The sequence below is a fragment of the Anser brachyrhynchus genome, assembly GCF_964034855.1.
Source record: "Anser brachyrhynchus genome assembly, chromosome: W".
Lineage (NCBI taxonomy): Eukaryota > Metazoa > Chordata > Aves > Anseriformes > Anatidae > Anser > Anser brachyrhynchus.
In genome coordinates this window covers 13,689,892-13,709,828 of record NC_137704.1, presented here as the reverse complement: position 1 = coordinate 13,709,828, position 19,937 = coordinate 13,689,892, and the positions used below count along the sequence as shown (strand labels likewise).

Here is a 19,937-nt window from a genome sequence, read left to right as displayed (position 1 = left end):
GCATCTCTCCAAGCACAGATGGTGATCAAGCAGCACATGCTCCTCCCCTGAGTGGAGGGTGGTTCAAATGGACAAAAAAATGCAGGAAGAAACTTTAGTCCCTAGAAAAATCTCACTCTTTTTTTCTACTACTTACCTCTCCCTGCTCACAAGGGCAGCTGGAGCAGAAGAAGCTGGGTCCCAGGCTGGCATGTCCATCACCCACAGAAATGTTGTCAAAGACCAGCGAGAGTAAATTCCGCCATCAGTTACTCCTGAGTAATACTGTTATGAATGAGGTTCCCCAGGAGTTTATGGACTGCACGGGGAGACGAGACAACCTGCTGCTTCTTCATGATGATGGATAACACCCGCACCAGGAAGATGCTACATCTTGTCTGTTGTTTATGGGGCTGACTGTGGAAAAAAAGAAAATAGTGAGAGAGGCACAAAGATGCTAAGGAAGAAGTTTAGCTGTCCATGGTGACCAAGAGTAAATGCCATAGCTCTGTGTTCCTCTTCCCATCATCCTTGACACCTGTCTGGGCTCTTCTGTCTTGGATGCATGCTCGTGAGCCCAAATGTTTGGGTTTTACCGTTGTTTACTGATGTGGGCACATGCTCAGTGCCTACCCATCGCTAACTCGCTTCTGGTCTCCTCCTCCCTGCAGGCGGGCTCAGGAGCGCTTGTCTGTTCAGCCCCACCGCCTGCACCCCAGCTTTGACTTCAGCCACCAACAAACTCCACAGCCCATGGGGTCCCAGCCCAGGTATTTAGCTGAAGGCACGGACTGGTAAGTCTTCCTCATTTCCTCAATGTGTTGAATGAAGCACTTAAAAAGTCCTGTGGAGGCTGCAGTGGTTTGCGAATGCCTTCATGGCTCAATGCTTCCATGAAAGCTGGTGGTTCAGTATAACGGATATAAAGTGGGAAGCGTACAATGGGGAAACTCATCCCTGAGAGCCACAAGTCCATGTTAAAGCATTTATGCATGTGTACAATAACATCAAGGCCCAATATAACAATATTGCCCAAACCTCTCCATCCATGGATGCAGAGTGCACCTAAACCTTAATCTTCCCCAGGGGCTTGCCATGCTGCAGCCTCCAGGGAAGTACCTTCCAGAGTCTGTTTCCTATGGACCAACATCTCTGTCTGAATGAGACCTGCTGTCCACCAGGCACTCAAAAACAGCGTCCACAACTCTTCCATGGCCTAAATTAGGGGGCACAGAGCTGCCCTGCCCCACAGGGTGAGGTGAATGAATTAGTAGCATGTTAATCGTTCTCCCATCACAGTGTCTGGTGCCCTGGAAAAGCTGAGCAAAGCATTGATTGCTCTGTTTTCAGAGCAAGTTTTGAGCTCCTGCACATTTAATAAGGCACGGGGCCCTACTTGGAAGAATAGAAGAATAAAAACATACTTCTGAGTAGCTCCTTGTTAGCAGAGCAAAGTCCATTCTGTGAGTTGAATGGAAAAAATAGCATGTGAACATGTAATTAGAGATAATCGTAATGTGTATGCACAAGGGGACCAAAATAAAATGGCACAGACAATCTTAATTATGGCATTTTCTTACATCTGAGCTGTTTGCAAATGGAGAGTTCTTTTAACACAGTTTTTTTTCCTCCTCTGTGGTAATAATATACAACTTAAAATATGGCCAGATCCTTCTGTCATTTTCTTCTCAGGTGCTCCCATTGCTGGTACTACCGTGAGGTGAATTTGGCCGGTGTGACATTGTTCAGATCAGGTTGCACAGCGGTTCATGTTCCATCTGGATAGAGCCGTTCTTTCTGCCTCTCTTTCTGTGCATACAGTTTAATTATAATCATTAGAAGGATCCGATAAAGCATCATTTAATCTTCCTCTCCTCCTCCCTCCTTTTCACCCTGTGTTGTTGCATTGCCTTACAAAACCTAAGGAGTGGGTACACCAGAAATCACATACCGTGTATACATATTTGGGTGACTCACTTCCCCTCGGGGCACATGTACAGTTTTGCCCAGTGACAGATATAAAAACTTTCCTCTAATGTGTTATCACCACATGACCAGTGACAGTCCTTGCTCAGAGGCAGGGGGTAGCAGGCAGCGTTGTGGGAAGCAGGGATGGAAGCTGGGGATGAAGGTGATTGGTTATCTTGGACAGCCAAGCCTTGGTTAAAATCTTCTGGTGAAGGAGACAAAACTCCCCTTAGCTCCATCGGTTGTTTTCTGCATAGGCATTTGTTGATGACCATTCAGCCTGTTTTCTTGCCCTTATCCCTCAGTTTTTGGTTGTTGGCAGCCCATGTACTGTAGGCATCTGTGGTGGTTTTACTTGGGTGGGTGGCCGAGCTCCACCACAACCGCTCTCTCACTCCCCCTCCTCAAAGAGGAACGGGGAGAAAATACGATGAAAAGGGCTCAAGGGGTGAGATAAGGACAGGGAGATCGCGCAGTCATTATCGTGACGGGCAAAACAAACTCAGCATAGGGAGATAGTAAGATTTATTGCCTATTACTAACAAGCTAGAGAAGTGAGAAACAAAGGAAAGAAACCAAAAGCACCTTCCCCCCCATCCACCCTCTTCCACCTCCTCCCCCCCCGAGCGGCGCAGGGGAACGGGGGAACGGGGGTTATGGTCAGTCTATAGCGCTTCTTCACCGCCGCTCCTTCTCGGTCACTCTTGTCCCCTGTGCTGTGGGGTCCCTCCCACGGGATGCAGTCCTTGCTGAACTGATCCGACGTGGGCTGCCCACAGGCAGCAGCTCTTCAAGAACTGCTCCAGATATGGGTCCGTACCATGGGGTCCATCCCTCAGGAGCAAACTGCTCCAACCTGGATCCCCCACGGGCAGCAGCTCCTGCCAGGTCACCTGCTCCTGCGTGGGCTCCTCTCCACGGGCTACAGGTCTGGCCCGGAATCTGCTCCGGCAGGGGTCTTCCACAGGCCCCAGTCTCCGTCGGTGCAGGTCCACCTGCTCCACCATGGTCTCCTCCATGGGCTGCAGCGTGGAACCCTGCTCCACTGTGGTACTCCATGGGCTGCAGGGGGACAACCTACTTCACCATGGTCCTCACCACAGGCCGCAGGGGACTTCTGCCTGGAGCACCTCTCCCCCTCCTTCTTCACTGGCCTTGGCGCCTGCAAGGCTGTTTCTCACTCCTCTCACTCTCCCAGCTGCTTTGTGGCGCCATGTTTTTTTCCCTGTCTTAAATATGCTCTCACAGAGGCGCAAAACAACATTGCTTATTGGCTCGGCTCTGGTCAGCAGTGGGGCCCTTACCAAACATGGGGCAGCTTCTAGATCCTTCTCATAGAAGCCACCCCTATGGCCCCCTGCTACCAAAACCTTGCCACGTAAACCCACTACAGCATCGCAGCTCTTGAACCTCACATCTGAGCATCAAGATGCTGTACAGGCATACCTGTAGCACAAGGTAGAAGGCGATGGTTAGTTTGGGTTTTCTTCAGCTAATGTGCTCTGGTTGTTCATCCCCAAACCCTGGGAAAACACCATTCCATGCAGTATTCTGCTTTCGGCAGGCATCACTGTAGGAGCCTCTGTATTGGGTTTTAAGGATCCAGATGCACCACTGCACAAACAGTTCAGCAGTGCTGTTGTTGCAATTACTTGTGCAAGTTAATAATGCCCATTCGTCTTTGTGAAATCCCTCCAGCCCCTGGTCTCAAAGCGCTCTGTGGATTATAACATCTGTTTTGCAAGCAGGGAATATGAGCAGGCAGAGAGGAGATGGCTGGGGTTGTACATCAGGCCAGTGGCAGGGCTGGGATGAACCCAACATCTCCTGATTTCCAATCGAGCCTTCCATCCCCCTGGGAACCATCTCAAGCAACTGGTTAAATGTCCGAAAATGTGACACGGGAGCTGGAAAATGCCCAGCCCTGTGGATTCCCACCCTGGCTGTGTTCCTGCCTGTCTCCTGCTGTGTTTTATCCTCTGCCAGGTTTGGTCTGTCCAGGATATGGCTAGCACACAGCCAGCCAGCACACAGCCAGCACAGACCCTCTCTTTGCTCCAATTTGATGTGTGGGGACTTATTAGAGGGCATGAAAGCATTGGAGTTATTACCTAGTACACAGGCCATACTGAGTAAGGGATTTTTGCATTTAGAATCATAGAATAAAATTTACTGTCCTCTCATGTCCATTAACTGCTGTTGGGCAAACTGCTGTTGTTTCACAGCTGCTCCAGGACACACCTGGGTTGCTCCTAATAAGCCGTGGCATTCGCTGCTGCTGTCCTCCGTGGAGAGAAAGAGAACTTCAGGCTGAAATGAGGAGCAACCCCTGTGCTCTAATTAGTTTTGCTTTGACAAATGCGAAGACAATAGTTATCAGAGCGCTGGCTTTTGTAATTACAGTAAAGTGAATGACATTCAAAGCACTTGTTTGCTGAATAACTCAGTGGCTGGAGAGACAAGGGAGCAGCTAATTGGATTACAGATAGATAGATTATGGATAGATGCTGTGCTAGGTCTCCTCCCATCCCATCCATGCAGGGCTGGAATGGGGTTTGCAGTTCAGCTCTGTTTGCTGGATTCGGCAGAGCTGCAGTGTTTGCTGGGATCTCGGTCATTGGAAGTCACAGGGTTGAGTTGGGTTGATTTCTGGAGGGACAAAGCACCCAAACCCACAAAAATGAGCCCCAGGACAGGCTGCGCACAGGAGACTGGGACTGTCAGGGATGTCCTGCTTCACCAGTGGTGGCCTGCTGGTTGTGTGACGTTGTTTCTTACAGCTGTCTCATCCAGAAATTTCTTAAAACCTTTTTTTTTCTTATTTTTTTTTGCACAATCAGCAGTTCTGGGGTTCCCCGAGGCCAGGTTTGATGCATTCTCTCTTGCAGGCAGGGAATAGCTCCCTTGTTCCCCCAAGCCCTCTCATGACCTGGGCTAGGAGACCTCCAGAGAGGTCACAGGCACGGATGATGGGCTTAACAACCTCCCAGAATGGCTCCTTGGTTCTCTGCCCTCAGGCATTTATCTGCATTCCTGCAAAATACTGAAGGCAAAATGTGATCATCTGCAGCGATGTTGGCACAAGGAGGACCTGGACAGGTTGAGTTACTGAGCCTGGGGATCGATCAGAACCCCCAAGACACTGCTCTGCAATTGGCAGTCTATATCCTACAGCTCTCGACCCCAGCTAGCACAAATGCTAAGTGGCATAAAATCAACCCCTTGCTCCTTCATTCTGCCTTGGTGGAGGGAAAGGTGATTGCTCAAATCCAAGGATTTCAAAGCAGAAGCATCACCTCAGGTTGAGGCACCCATGGCAGCTCAGAGCACTCCCCTGCCATGAGCATGATTTATCGCAGCCCGTACCATGCCACCAGGCAGCCACAGCTCCATCTTCCTCCTCGTGCCCGCAGGGATCTCAGTGTCGATGCAGGACTGACTCACGCCCAGTTCCAGGTTCGGCCAGTCCCTCAGCCCTATCAGCATTACTTGGCTACACCTCGGATGCAACATTTCCCCAGAAGCACATCCTCGACACAGATGGTAAGTGAAACGCTTTTACTGAGAAATGTTTTATGCATTGTCTGCCAGAAGGCAGTCAAAATAAAGGCTGCTATCTTTCTATCACCTGTCTTCTGCAAATCCCACTTATCTCTGGCCGTGGGAGGGAGTGCCTGAAAGGATAATGTTCCATCTTTGCACTCTGGATTAGAGAAAGGAAAGAAAAGCTTAGTTGCTCTGGAAAGATTCGGTCCATCACCTGCAGCACACTCACAAACTGGTCTGCAAAAACCTGGGAGACTCAACAGTTATTAATAATAATGTTATTAATGCAGCAGTGAAGTGTAGGTTCCCAGGGCTCCCTGCATGCAGAAGGACTGGTGCTGGGTGGCACTTCCCCAAGATCACACCCAATGACCATCCCTCATCACATATTTTCCATCTTTGTTGGCCTTGATGCCACCTATTAAAGTTGTGTGTGACCTGTGGCACGGGTGGAGCTGGGGTTTGATGTGAATATGGGCTGACCAGGGTCATTTGTTGGTCCTTCTCCTAGCAGGGAGCTGCATTTGGAGCTGAGCCACCCAGAGCCCCGCTCATCCTTAAAGCATCCTCAGAAATCCCATGAGGGTGCTCTTCCCTTGTGCCCATAGTCCGACCCTGACACCTGCACACTACAGCAAAGCTTTAAATACCAGAACTTGGATGAAAAGAAATCAACGCATTTAAAAATGAAAATTAAATCTCTTTTTAAGCTAATCCATGTTGAGAGTTTGGAACTGCAGTGTTATGGATGCTATAGGAATAATTATAACAGAGTTTATTTGACATTTTTCTAAGACATGCAAGTTTGTAGTTATTATTTATAGGAGATCTACTTAATTTTTTTTTAAGTTATTAACCTACTTATTTTTTGGTTATTAAAAGACTTCCATTGGGGAAGGTGTCAGTCCGCTCTTTCATTTTCAATTTTTTAAGTGCTAAATTCAAATCAAGGTACACGAGGGATTTCTTTGTGCTAGCACAGGTGGCTTTATTTTTCTCCCTCACTTCTTGCAGGTTGTTCATGAAATCAGAAATTACCCTTATCCTCAGCTCCAGTTACTTGCTCTTCAGGGACTGAACCCAAGCAGGCACACGTCGGCTGTGCAGGAGAGCTATGAAGTATGTATCTTGGGAACTGCAATTATTAAATTTTTAAGCCCTGGGAATCCATGAAAGCTCTGTCATAAACTCATAAGACTGCCTTAAGGTTTGGCAGTCGCAGATGGGAATGAGATTGAGACCTGCAGCCATTTTAGTAATAACCAGGAAGCAAAAGGGGTTGGGTGGTTTAGTGAAAGATGTTTTATTCCAGAGTGCCCGGGTCTGGCTCTGGCTGACTCTGTCTCCCTTCATGGCTGTATACAAAGTCCTCCAGTTCTATGGGGTTTTGTTTTCTGACAAACAGAGCTCAGACTCCACCCCAATTTCTGAAATATTGGGTATCCAGCTCTCAGCTCTGCCTTAAGTCCACAGCTATTGGCCCAAGAACCGGGGCTCAGATCCACCACTGAACCATGCCTGATTTGGGTTCAATGAGCATTTCCACCGAGGAAAGGGCAGGATGGAGCCTTGCTCCTTGGCAGGCAGACACTGGGATGGCGGGACCACGTGCTCCTCCACCAATGCCTCCCGTGAGCAATGCTGATTCCCTTTTGCTGCTGTTCCCGTGCTGCAGGAGCTGCTGCAGCTGGAGGACAGGCTGGGCAGCATGAGTCGGGGTGCCGTGCAGAACACCATTGAGAGGTTCACCTTCCCCCACAAGTACAAGAAGGTGAGCTCCCCAAAACCACAGCATGGCTGCCAGCCCCCCGCAGCTGGCCAAGGGTCGCGTGCATGGAGCGGACAGAAGGAAGGGCTTTGGTGGGTTGCAATCCTCAGGGTTGGCAAACTGGCAGTGCCAACTGAAATATTCCTCGAAATGGACCATGAAATCCAGAACTGCTGCTTTAACATCTTGTAGGACTCCTGGGCTGACGCGGTAGTGTAGCTCAGCTCCCTATTTCATGCTTCTAGGCTAGGAAGCTGCAGGCCAAATTTTCAAAAGGGTCTCAACCTGCTCCCACCCAGCGGGTGCAATTTCCCCCATCTGCACCTGGTAAGAAAGTGCCCACACCAAGGGGGTTAGTGCATGCAAACCCACCCCTTTCTGCACGCAGGTGGCACCACAAGGGCACTCGCTCCGTGGCGTGGGGGGAGCTCGCCCTCCTTTCACTTTGCAAGGGGCATCTCCTCTGTTGGAGCTGAACTCTTGCCCTTAAGGAACTGGATGCCAACTTTTGGGGTTGTGCTAATAGAAAATGGAAAAATTGCTCATTTGGGTAGAAATGTCATGTTTGTCATCCCCAGTAACAATAAGTATGTTGCATTGCCCACGTTGGAAGGGACTCAACTCCTGCTGCACTTATCTCTGACCACATCTCCAGTGGATGCAGAAAAAAATATATTATTTGGAATGGGTGCGTGGGGGGGGGAAAGGACAGGAAGGAGCTGGCAGGCCAAGTGCTGCCCCATGGTGCAGCATGGGGCTAAGCCAGTGGCCAAGCTGGCATGGGGCACAGTGGTTGTTGCCCTTGCTGGCAGTGGTGACCCTACACATTTCGGGGTCTGCAGGAGAAGCACCCACCAAAGGAGACTGTGGGACCATCCCTGCCGCATGGAGGACTGAGAAGGTGGTGGGGCTGTGCTGGGGCAGCAGCGGACAGGCTGCTCCTTGGGGCACTGCCATCAGCCCCACTGCCCCCAGTTCTGGGAGGAGGTGTGTGGACCGGCAGCGTGCTGGTGGCATCCTCCCCCCACTGGCTGTTTTGGCTGGGCTGGCTTCTCCAAGCTGGAAGATCTGGCTGATAGATGAAGCTCTTATTATTTGCCTTCCTACAACTACCAAGACTTGGCAGAGCATTAGAAAATCAAGTCCCAATGAAATTATGTCTTTAACCTTGCTGCAGAGAAGACCACAGGAGGGCAAAGCTGAACAAGAGGATGGAGAGGAGTTGGACACTGATGAGAAATGCACAATCTGTCTGTCCATGCTTGAAGATGGAGAAGACGTCAGGTATGATCCTTCCCTCTGCTCCACTGCCTCTCGGTGACATCTGAGTTGTGCTTATGCCAATAACACTGCTGTGCCTTGGCGGGGCTGTTATTGCAGGGTTTAGGAAAGCACATGCCTTTTAGTTGGACATTGGTATGGGCCATAGGCAGGAAGTGCAGGTGGGCAATTTTCACAGGATCTCCTGGGTTTGGATCACCTGCTTCAAAACCATGCTGTTGGTTGTCCATATGTCCTAGGATAATGGGTGCCAGGCCTCAGACAGCCATCTGGAGCTCATGGACATCAATGTCTTGCCTTTACAGATGACCAAAGTATGATAAAATGGAGCCTGTGTGTCAAGTACAGAGGAATGTGGCTTGTGGCTGGGATGGAGCTGCTTTCTTATAGAATAAGTGAGATCTCTCAGCCTGAATGGTCACAGCGAGCCATCCTGGGTCACAGCACAACCCCTGCTATCAAGGTCCCCAGGCTCTTGGCTGGGTCAAAACTCTGCTTGTGACAGAGGATGGGGACAAGGAATTGGAAGAGGATGAGCTGTGGGTGGGCAGTGCATCTGCACTACTTGGTCCTGCTCCTTGCCCTTTAGCTGCCTTAAGCCATCACAAAAAGCTCTGATTCTTTTGCCATGGGCCCTTGTGGTTTGGGATCCCTTCTGGTTCATGAGAGTCACCAAAGAGATGACAAATGTGACATAGCTGAAAAGCAACCACATTCCCTGGGGCGCACCAGACACCCAAGTAGGAGCAGCGGAGACCCACCTGACTGGTGAGCTACAAGGATCAAGAACCCAAGTGTATAACTTGACACTCCTGAAAGGTCAGAAGCAGCAGCCAGGGTAGATGGTCACTGCAACAACTCAGCTCAGGGGGATGTGGGATTTTCTAAGAGGTTTTAACCAAGAAGGACGCCATCTCTGCCCTACTGCCCCAGGGTAAGCTGGTGTTGCTGGGGGCTTAGGCAGCACCAGTGCCACTACACTGATGCTTCCCCATGTTGAAGGCAGCCCCGTCTGCAGCTTTCTGGATGTCCTCAGTCCCCTGGACCTCCTCCACCCACACAGTCCCTAATGGGTGGTGCTTCTGTCTCCACAGGAGGCTACCCTGCATGCATCTCTTCCACCAAGTGTGCGTGGACCAGTGGCTGGCCACAAGCAAGAAGTGCCCCATCTGCAGGGTGGACATTGAAACACAACTCGGCTCGGACAGCTGAAAGGACTGGCTGGACACACCATTTTCCTTATCAGGTTGTATGGCCATAAACCCTTGCAGCGAGGAGGAGGAGGTGGCGGTACAATATCTAGTGGTAGGAGATATTGCACATACGCAGGATATGGGCCTGGTGAAAGGGAGCTGGCATTCCCGGAGCTCAGAGACCCCATGCTGCAGAAGATTTAGTGTTGAACATGAAGGAACTAGTTGTGGTAGTCTGGCCTGTCAATCCTGCATTTCATGAGGATTGTATATATACCTCTCGAATACGTAGAAATATGTTATAGGGGTCCTTTAGCTATTTCTATGGATGGCAGCTGGAGCATGTTAGCTTAAGAAATGTTGTGTTTGATGCCCTACTCATCTTGTGGTGGACATGTTGCTGTTACCTAATTTACACCAAATATTTTTTCACAGATTCCTTATTTTGGTGCCTGATTAATACATTGCAGAGGGGGAATGAGGAGGTCAAGTTTTCCCACCCTTGGGGGGAAGAGGTGAAAAAGCAAAATCCTGTTTACAGTCAGAAGGGTTGCGCTCTTTGCCTCAGCCGCGTGTGCTTCCTTTCCTTGCGTTTACAGTGTTGCAAATTTAGAGACGCTTGCAAAATAAAAGAAAATTGGGAATGAAATAAATGAAGCAACAGGGAGAGGCTTCCCTATAAGCTTCCTGCTTATCTGCTGGTGCTGGATGCTTTCTGGAGGGGCACGATATTGAGGTGGATGCTGTTTCTTTGCTTTCCGTATCTTAACAAAGTAGCTTGGCGTGCCGAAATCCAAGGCAGGCCATGGGCTGTCTCTGTGCTTGCCGTCTTCCATACTGCTTTCTCCTGTGAGCCAGAGGCTGGTTGGCTTCAGCATGCCGTGGCATGTCCCCCCTGGGGTTAGACACCTCCAAGGCTCTTTGCTGGTCCAAAATGCTGGTTATGGAGTCGGCTTCTGTAACTGTGCTTTGGGGTGTAATTGCTCAGAAATAACAAGAGGAAGCTCCAACGGGACAAAACCCAATACCGGATGATTTGGGGAGATTGCTAATGCTGTGGCTGGGCTGGGGTAGAGCAGCAACCAAGCTGCCCTGCTCCTGTTCCCCATCCCAACCCAGCTCAAGGTGGAAGAAGGGGAGCAGGGCCTTTTTATCACACACAGTCACCCTGCTTCACCACCTCCCTGGTGAGAAATCACAGCACGGGAAGATTAAGCAGACATACAACACAGGTGGAAGCCTTTCTTTCTTTTTCATTTTTTTTTTCCTTAATCCACTTGGGCTTACAGGCTGCGGGGTCAAATATCTCGGAGCAGAGATTGCAGAGATCCCTCTCTGATAATGGGATGAGAGGAATCGTTGCTCATGAGGAATCACCAATGCCGTGGGTGTTTTAGTGCAGGAGGGGAATGCCAGTTCTTGAGAGTTTGCTGCCTTCTGGAAGGGCTGGGTTTAGCCCTGTGCCAGAGCATTGTTATACACATATGTATTTCACTCCATATCCATATGGAAAAATAGGTGATTATTAAAATGAAATCTAATTTACCACTCTCCATTACAAAAATGCACAAAACTACATCAGGAGGCAGTCCTTGAAGGAGTGGAGGAGTGGGCCATTTTGATCCAAGCTTCCCCTGAAATAAAGACATCAAATGCAGGGACCCAGATTAAAACCCTTTGGTGAACAGGCATTCACAACCAAAAAGTTTTTTTTTTTTAAGATTTTTTTTTTTTTTGTAACTAGGGAAGCAAAAGAGAGATGTGGAGGAGCCAGGGGAATTAATTCTGAACTTTATATATTTATAATGCAAATGTGGTGGAGCTGAATTGTGGCTCCCCCAAGCACCCGTTCTGCTGGAGCCAAGCGATGCTCTCCATGTACAAATGATCATAAATTACCATCTGGGAGATTTCAGGATTCCCATGAGCTGTAACAGGAAAACACCGACCTCGAAGGACCCACAGAGATTATTAGTATTTTTATTTTTGCCAACTTGGAGAAGAGAGTGAAGGAGGGGGCGTGGGGCTTCAGGAGACTTTCTCCCCTCTCACTGTGCCTGAGCGGAGGGGGGGCATGGTGACATATTTGCCATGGTGATGTTTATTTGCCATCTGTGAGTGATGGCTTCACAGGGGATACAGCAGTCCCAGCCCCGATGTCCAAAGTGATGTGGGCTCCTTGCAGCAAGGAGTGACCCATCGAGATGTATGGGACTTGCTCCAGCAGCAGCAGATTCAAGCAGCATTAAAAATAATACTAATACTACTAATGATATGTACAAGAAAAGTGAGATGTTGTTCATAAAACACACTGTAAGCCAGTCTGGTGCACCCAGGCGTGAGCTGGGGGCGAAGCAGGGGAGGAGCGGGGGCAATGGGGACCCTAGCTGGGTGGGGAGGGAAGGAGGAGTGCTTCCGAACCGCACGTTTTCTTAAAGCCTATGCGAAAGTACTACTATTTGCCTAATGAACAAGCACAGTTTTTAGATTAAAAAAGTAACAAAAAGACAAAAAAATCTGGTGAAGAAAAGCACCAAACTCCCTTGGTCTTGTGTGAGTGACTGATCCCGAGGTGTGTGAGAACCTACAGCGTCTGGAGCTGCAGTGGTGTGTCAGGTTCCTTTTTGCGTTGAAATCATTTCTATGAGTAGGTTGTGATGACAGGAGGAGTTTAAAAACAAACAAACAAATGAAACAAACAAAAATGTCTAGGAACAAAACATTGATAGTTTACAGGGTTTTGTGAGTTTAAATGCCTTATATTTAACAATCATAATTTATGACTAACTTGTAGTTATTGTGGGTTCTTATTTAATTATTTTTATAGTTGTTTTTTGCATTTTTAATTATAATTTATTTATTTAGAAATTAATACTAATTTTTTTATTACTCCTATTACCTCATTTTTGCATTGTTTCTGGGAATTGAATGCTTTGCATGTGTTGGTACTTGAAAAGAAATTAAACATGGGATGTAGGGGTAATGCTTATCTTGACAAAAAAAAATTTTAAAAAATCAGGGTGTGTAATTACAAACTGTATTACTGTGGTGCTGTTACCTTGGATACATTCCATAAAAATGCAAACCTTTGATTCTGTATGCTGTGACATAGTGGAAAACTGCAATGTAGTGACTGTGTTTAGTACATATATATGAATATTATTTGCACTCATAATCAAACTCTGGTGATCCTTTCACTCACGTCCTTGTGCATTGAAGGCGGTTAGTAGTGCCCTGCAAAACCAAAATGTTTTGGTCGATTCCTGCCACCGCCCTGTCCCGGTGCCGCTGGTGATGCTCCTGCCCTTGCTGCATGTGTTACCTGCAATAACGCCTGGTGAACCCCGCTGCAAGGCTGTGCTTGGGGCAATGCATGCATTTAGTGCATGACTCTGCAAATTGATTCAAAAAATGTGGAAGGGAGCCCAGGTGCTGTGGCTCTGTTGGATTTTTGGTGCCTGTCGGGTGCTTGGTCTGGCTGCATGCCCCCTGCTGAACCACCCCCTGCGTGTATCCGTCTGGGAGCTCCCGGGGCGGGGGGGGGGATGCAGGAGGGAATCGATAGAGCCTGAGCTTGGACACTACAAAACCAAGGGTCTGACAGCAGCTTTTAAGCGATGACTCCCTCTGTCTGGTTTTTGCATGGAGGACATGCTCCCCATGGCGTGGTACTGTCAGGGCAGGATGGTGGGACCTCAGCTCCTTCACTGCTCTCAGACAGGGCTGGGAAACGGAGGGCTGGGATGGGTGATTTGGGATCTATTTGTCACACCAGGCCATGAGGCTATAATCCATCTGTAAAACATGCCTGGAGCAGCAGCCCTCAAAACTAACCTTCTTGAAAACCTTCCACTTGCTTTTGGCCCCTCTGTTGGGGCAGAATCCTTGATTTGAAGCTTGTTAATCTGCTGTAGATCTGCGAGAGGTACTAGAACCCTCCTGCCCTGTCCCTTGGTGGGTCACCCCCAGGGGGACCAGCCCTGGGCTGATGTCCCACTCCTGCAGCGGTGGCCAAGCATCCACGTTCCCATCCCCAGCCACGACTGCACTGCTGCTAACACATTGCCCCTTCCCAGAAGGTTCCTGAATATTCAGTGCTTGAACCATGCAGGAGGGTTAAAGCACCCTGGAAAATATTTTAAGCTTTAAGCCATAACTGCTCTAGGTCAGCGCAGATGCTCGGCCGTGTACAAACGCAGAAACAGGGTTCAATGCATCCCCACCCCAAAAGGCTTTGGATGCAATTCTTTTTTGGGGCAGGAAGGCACGACATGACTGTACCTTCATTCTTCCTCTTTGTCCCTTCAGGGTGCTGCTCTGCTTTGTTGACTTTGCCTTACCCTAGGTTTCCCCATTTCCACTTGCTGCTCTGTAACTTTTCTCCCCTGGAACCGCAGTTTTGGGCTGTGTGGGGATAGGGGCCAGGTGTCACCCCACAAAGACACTGGCAGAGGGACACATAAAACATGGGGCAAGCAGACAGAAATCCTCCCCTTTAATGGCCTGGGCTGGTGAAAGGATCACCCACATTTTTGTACTCCTACTGCTGTTCTGTTGTGTTGTGCAACATTTTGCTACATAGACTATTTTACAGAAGAAAGCTAGAAAAATATTTATTATTAATATTAAAGCAATAATGCGTTGAAGAAATGAAAAGACATTAGAAATTGTGTAAATGATTAGATTCACTTTTGGTGGATTTTTTGTACTTTATTTATAACTAATAAAATGAACTGCATTGCTAACTATAAACCTGTGGGAGCTGGCAGGACACTTGCATGGTCTTTATTTACCACTGGCTCCCAATTCCCACCTGTGGCTGCCGTGTGAAACACACCCACGTGGGTGCCCAAAGCCCTCCTGGCGAACCCCCCCCCCTTGAAGGTGAAGCCTTCAGCATGCAGACAAGTGAATGCTGGTAGAGCTTTTTCAGCTTGCTTCCTTCAGCCCTGAAGCAGTAAGAAAAGAAAAAACTACTGAAAAATGAAGCAAACAAACAAACAAACTTTAAAGTAAGGTAGACACAGTTGAGGGCATTTTCCATCCTTTTGTCACCCTTGGAGAACCCAAGGGGTCAAACACCCAACTTTGCAACCCCTTTCATGAGTCCTCTTGCTTTTTTTTTCTTTTTTTGAACATTCGTGCAATGAATGGTGTCAGTTTCCCTCCTGCCTATTCTCCAGATGACTTTTCCTCCTCATGTGCTTGTGTCAAAAGACTGTGACCAGTCTCCGGCTATGTCATTAGACTGAACATGCCCTGGGGACAGACGTTGCTGATCGTGGAGATTTGGTTCCTGCAGCTGAGCAGAGTTGCTGGCTCCTCTAGGAGGCTGTGCTAGGGATGCATCATATTCAGGCAAGCTGAAACTCCCGTTATAGCAAGCTTTAACAAATTCTATCAGAAAGCAGGAAAAGCACACTTGCTTGCCGAGATCTTGTTGATGTCTTTCAGAAGGGTTGCAGCACTAAGAGTTGCTTGAGATCACAATCGGTTTTGCTTCAAAGCTGCCACAGAAGAACACAAATGTGCTGCTGAGATCTGATCACAGCCCTGCAGAGCACAGCGAGCTGCAACTGGCTTTGCACCCATTAAGGTACAACAGCACGGCCACACTGCAATGCTCACTGCAGGCATCCACTCTCTCCAGTTACCCTTATTTATTTTTCGTAGTAGCTAAATCATTGGCTGGCTTAGGGGTTGCAGCTCTGATCTGTACAAGCCCACAAGTAAATATCAATTATTATTATTATTATTTTTCAACAGGGCATCTTTTCCATGTCAAATCAGCCTGTGCACATAATGATGGGGTAGGGGAGGTTGTAGGGTGGATACTTCTTAGCTGTGAGTTACCCTGCCTTCGTGCACATAGGGTTGGTGTGGGTGTATCAAATACCATCAGATGTTTCACTGCAACTTCCTAGAGATGCTTGGTTTAATTATCAATGTCCTGCAGCAAGAAACGGCCAGTCCCTACCAGTTAATCTGATACTGCAAAGGTCTCCTCGGTTATATTTGTTGTCACTGGCAGCACCAAAGTGCTCATAAACACAGGATGTCATCGAGCTACCAAAACAATGGGGACTGCAGAGACAACAGGACAACTTGGTTTTGCAGGCTCCTTCTGGGTGCCACCATCCTTGTCCTTTGCCCTCACTTCTCACCCACATTCATAGTTTTTGGTTGAAGGCCATGTGCACTAAACCCACACCAATTAAGAAATAAAGAGCAAAAAATAAGGTGGAAGGTAGGGGAGCAGGAGCTGTGCATCTGCCCACCACATGGCTTTGGGGAGCTCTACCCCAGGAGGCAGATGTGCCCTGAGCCCTGCAGAAAGCACAGAACTAGAACAGTTCTGGCTTTTTTCCTCCCCAGTCCTCTGCTTGGCCAGGAATGTGTTGGGTTTAGCAGCTTAATGCAAATCCAGCCCCTGGAAAAACTCCACTCTGCTGATTACTTTTGTGGTGTTAGTTGTTGTAGCAACAGGATGACTCCCCAGAGCTGGGGTGGAGCTGGGTTTTGCACAAACAAAGGGCTTTTTTAAAGTCCTTAGAGGAAAAAAAAAAAAGCTTTTTTTTTGCCTTTTTTTTTTAATGCTTTGCCAATGTTGCCTTCTGGGGAGACAGTGAAGTTGCTGACTCCATATCAGCAAACTCCCCCTTGACCCTGTTTTAGGGCAGCATAGCCTGGAGTTCAGCACAGATCTTGGGTTGAACATGCCCATCCAGGGGTGGCAGGTGGTTTTGATGTCAGCCTAGGTATTTGCAATCCCTACACAGCAATTTGGTGACCACAAAGTTGCTCATTCCTGCTTCCACAGGACCTGTGATCTGTGAGCTATGGCTGTAGCTACTTGTTACATGATTGCTTCCAGATGGGAGCCTGTCCTGATGCCGTGCCATCTCACAAGCACGTCCTATGCATACCAAGGATTTCTCTGTTCTGCTTGCCCCATGCAGAAGGGTGTGGATCAGGAGGTGCTCCCAGGGGCTGGGAGCATGGAGCAGTGCAGGTCCTACTCACATGGTAGTGAAATCCCTCCTATTGCTGGTAGTGGTCCAAGTGAGATGCAGCCATGCTGTGGACCCAGTGTGAGCCCCCTCCCTGGGGGTCCGGGCGATGCAAACACGCCTGATGGCCCCAGCACACACCTCCAAGCCTCCCAAGGGCCCTTCTGCTCCTCCTGTGAGCTCCCAGCCCCTGCTCGATCCTTGCTCAGAGCTTGGCAGCATCAGTGCACGGGGAGGAGAGAGCCATTGAAGGCTGCTGTTGTCATTCCCATCAGTGAGTAGGAGACCTGCAATGAAGTTTACTGGGAGCATGTACACAACTCACTCTACTCCAAAACCATCAGTTTAACCCACTCTCAGCCCGTTTGATCCCTATTTGTACAAAGGGATCCCCCTGGGAGAGGGAAGGAGCTCTCCTAGGACACAGCCAGGCCAGGAGGAAAGTCTTCTGAAGGCAGCTCAAACACCACAATCCCCCCCTCCAAAGGACATGTCCTACCACCCAGTAGGTGGGCATCAGGCAGCTGAGTGTAGGAAGGAGAGGAGTCTTCACCCCACCTGCTGAAGCTGTAATACTTGGCTGGGGGGAGCAGACCCCTTCTGAGCCCTGGATGCCAGGACTCAGGTCTGCGGCTGCCTTGTTAACCAACCCGAGCTTGTTAGAGCACCCTGGGGGCTGAAGGTCTGCCTCCTCCTCCTCCTCAGCAAGCCTGGCTGCTGGGCAAGCCCCATCCAACTAAAGGATGTGAGAGTTTAAAAGTTAAAATTAAAAATTAAAACGGCAACTGCTCAGAAAAGAGGTTGGTGTTCAGGCTGTGTAGGGTAAGATCGTCCTGAGCCAGCTTTGAATACAGTTAGCACATCTTCCTTGAAGTGGAATGGGTTGTCTGCTAAGTCTTCTGTTAATGTGCTCCCAGGAACTGCTCTGGCTGCCGGAGCCCTTGGACCTTGCTGAATCCAGCCTGGGGGCTGGGTCTGGCGTGGGAGGAAAGCCCACGGGTGGAAAACAGCCCCCAGATCCCACCACCCGAGTCCAGGGCAGTGTTTATACATACGAACATGCACTGCAGTGATGTAAGACAAAACTGGGATGCCCCAGTTCAATTTTCTTAAATATTTTGTCTTAATTTCATACTTCTTTTTATTCACCCAAAAAGGGAAGCAGACAGTGTGGAGGCCAGTGGGCTTTTCCAGCCCCAGCAGGGCAAGGTGCTGAAAGCAGAAGATGGCATCTGAGCTGCTGCTGGGGGAGTTTAGGGGCTAATTGTGACCTCCAATCATTGATAAGAAAGAAATGCATTTATTTTATTCACAGTTTTATATCTGTTTAAAAAAACAACAGCAGTATTACTTTTACAAAATGTTAACACAGGAAGCACATCTTGCTACTAAAAATCTCTCCATACAAAAGGCAGCATTCTGAAAAGGAAAATGAAATATAAAACCGCATAGTGAGAAAAAAAGCATGTGCCAAAGGGAGCAAAACACTCTTCGGTATCTAGGAAAAAGCTCCCTCCAGATTAACCCATTGCTCCGGTTTTCATCCAGCCACTTCCTGCAGGGAAATACGGTGGTGATGCTGGTGGCCGAGTCGGTGATCTCCACCCCTAGCCGGGTGCTAGGCCTCTGTTGTCATGCTCAATCCAGACTTTCTTGAGCTCCCCCATGTCCAACACTTCCAGGTAGAACATGTTGGTTTTGCCCTGCTCAAAGAGGTTCCTGAACTTCTGCTTCAGGGAGTGCTTCCCTGAGTCCCCGTTCAGCCCAAAGATGGTGATGAACATGTTGGCATCTGTCCCTGCTCCCTTTTCAAAGCCTGTGACCACAACGGTCTTGTATTTGACTGGTACCAAGCTGCAGGCTTTGCTGGCAAAACTCTCAGTGACCTTGGCACACTTGAAGACTTTGTAGTCCCGTCTCTTGTGCCGCAGCGGGATTTTCACGTTGCACCTGAAAAAGTACTTGCCAGAGGAAAGGCAATGGCATGTCAGTGGTGTGGTGACCTCTTGTGCAGGTGCTATGGACCTGTTGCAGTACTTTTCCATCTATGTTCTAACTGGAGTTTCTCTCCAGAAAGACATCCAGACTGAACATTGCAACTGCTGGAAAATCCCGTATTTCCCTGGACAGACACAGACAGGTTGCATTACAAGGGCTGGCATGGGGCAGCTCCCACCTCTTTTGCCTGTGTGATGGCACGTCTCTTTGCAGAGCCACCGAGGAAAGGCAGCGATCAGCCCTGCACCTAATGGAGCCTGCTGCTGTGAAGTTCAGCCAGTCTCAGAGTGGGTTTCATCCCTGCAGCAGCAGCACGTGGAGGGAGCTCAGCAACAACCCTCACCCACACTGCACTGAATATCGGGCTAGGAATCAGGAAAAAATGGACTGGGAAAGATGGGAGGAGGAGGTTTATATAGCCCCCCTTTCCTCCTCTACATCACCCAGCCCATTCTGAGCATGCAGAAGAGCATCGAGCACAGAAGTGATAGGTACCAGATGCTGAAAGCCCTCGGCTTTGCGGTGCTGCCTCCGGTGATGTGCAGGGAACACACAGAACCATAGAATCATAGAATATCCCAAGTTGGAAGGGACCCATAAGGATCATCAAGTCCAACTCCAGGCACCACACAGGTCCACGGAAAATTTTAGACCATGTGACTAAGTGCACAGTCCAAATGCTTCTTAAACTCCGACAGGCTTGGTGCAGTGACTACTTCACTGGGGAGCCTGTTCCAGTGTGTGACCACCCTCTCAGTGAAGAACCTCTTCCTGATGTCCAGCCTAAACTTCCCCTGCCTCAGCTTAACACCGTTCCCGCGGGTCCTGTCACTGGTGTTTACGGAGAATAGGTCACCTGCCTCTCCACTCCCCCTCGCGAGGAAGTTGTAGACTGCGATGAGGTCCCCCCTCAGCCTCTTCTCCAGGCTGAACAGGCCAAGTGACCTCAGCCGCTCCTCATATGTCTTCCCCTCTAGGCCCTTCACCATCTTCGTCGCCCTCCTCTGGACACTCTCCAACAGTTTCATGTCCTTTTTGTACTGTGGTGCCCAGAACTGCACACAGTACTCAAGGTGAGGCCGCACCAGTGCAGAGTAGAGCGGGACAATCACTTCCCTCGACCGACTAGCGATGCCGTGCTTGATGCACCCCAGGATACGGTTGGCCCTCCTGGCTGCCAGGGCACGCTGCTGG

At 49.1% G+C, this 19,937-nt stretch overlaps 2 protein-coding genes across 4 annotated transcripts in view; one reads left to right on the top strand and one right to left on the bottom strand.

The window, feature by feature from the left end:
• Positions 1-14,504, top strand: part of ARK2C (arkadia (RNF111) C-terminal like ring finger ubiquitin ligase 2C) — a 45,356-nt gene extending 30,852 nt beyond the window's left edge. The window contains exons 3-9 of one of the 3 annotated variants that reach the window (XM_080572334.1): positions 651-773; positions 5,361-5,490; positions 6,508-6,612; positions 7,169-7,264; positions 8,439-8,545; positions 9,637-9,788; positions 11,485-14,504. In XM_080572334.1, the coding sequence (XP_080428460.1) occupies positions 651-773; positions 5,361-5,490; positions 6,508-6,612; positions 7,169-7,264; positions 8,439-8,545; positions 9,637-9,754 (679 nt within the window). In that variant the 3' untranslated portion in view covers positions 9,755-9,788; positions 11,485-14,504. Of the gene's footprint in view, positions 1-650; positions 774-5,360; positions 5,491-6,507; positions 6,613-7,168; positions 7,265-8,438; positions 8,546-9,636 lie in introns of all 3 variants that reach the window. The other 2 variants (XM_080572333.1, XM_080572335.1) reach the window with 2 other exon arrangements.
• Positions 10,499-19,937, bottom strand: part of LOXHD1 (lipoxygenase homology PLAT domains 1) — a 64,214-nt gene continuing 54,775 nt past the window's right edge. Inside the window, 2 exon segments of the mRNA XM_080572532.1 lie at positions 10,499-18,355; positions 18,358-18,706. Of these exon segments, the coding sequence (XP_080428658.1) occupies positions 18,099-18,355; positions 18,358-18,706 (606 nt within the window). The 3' untranslated portion in view covers positions 10,499-18,098.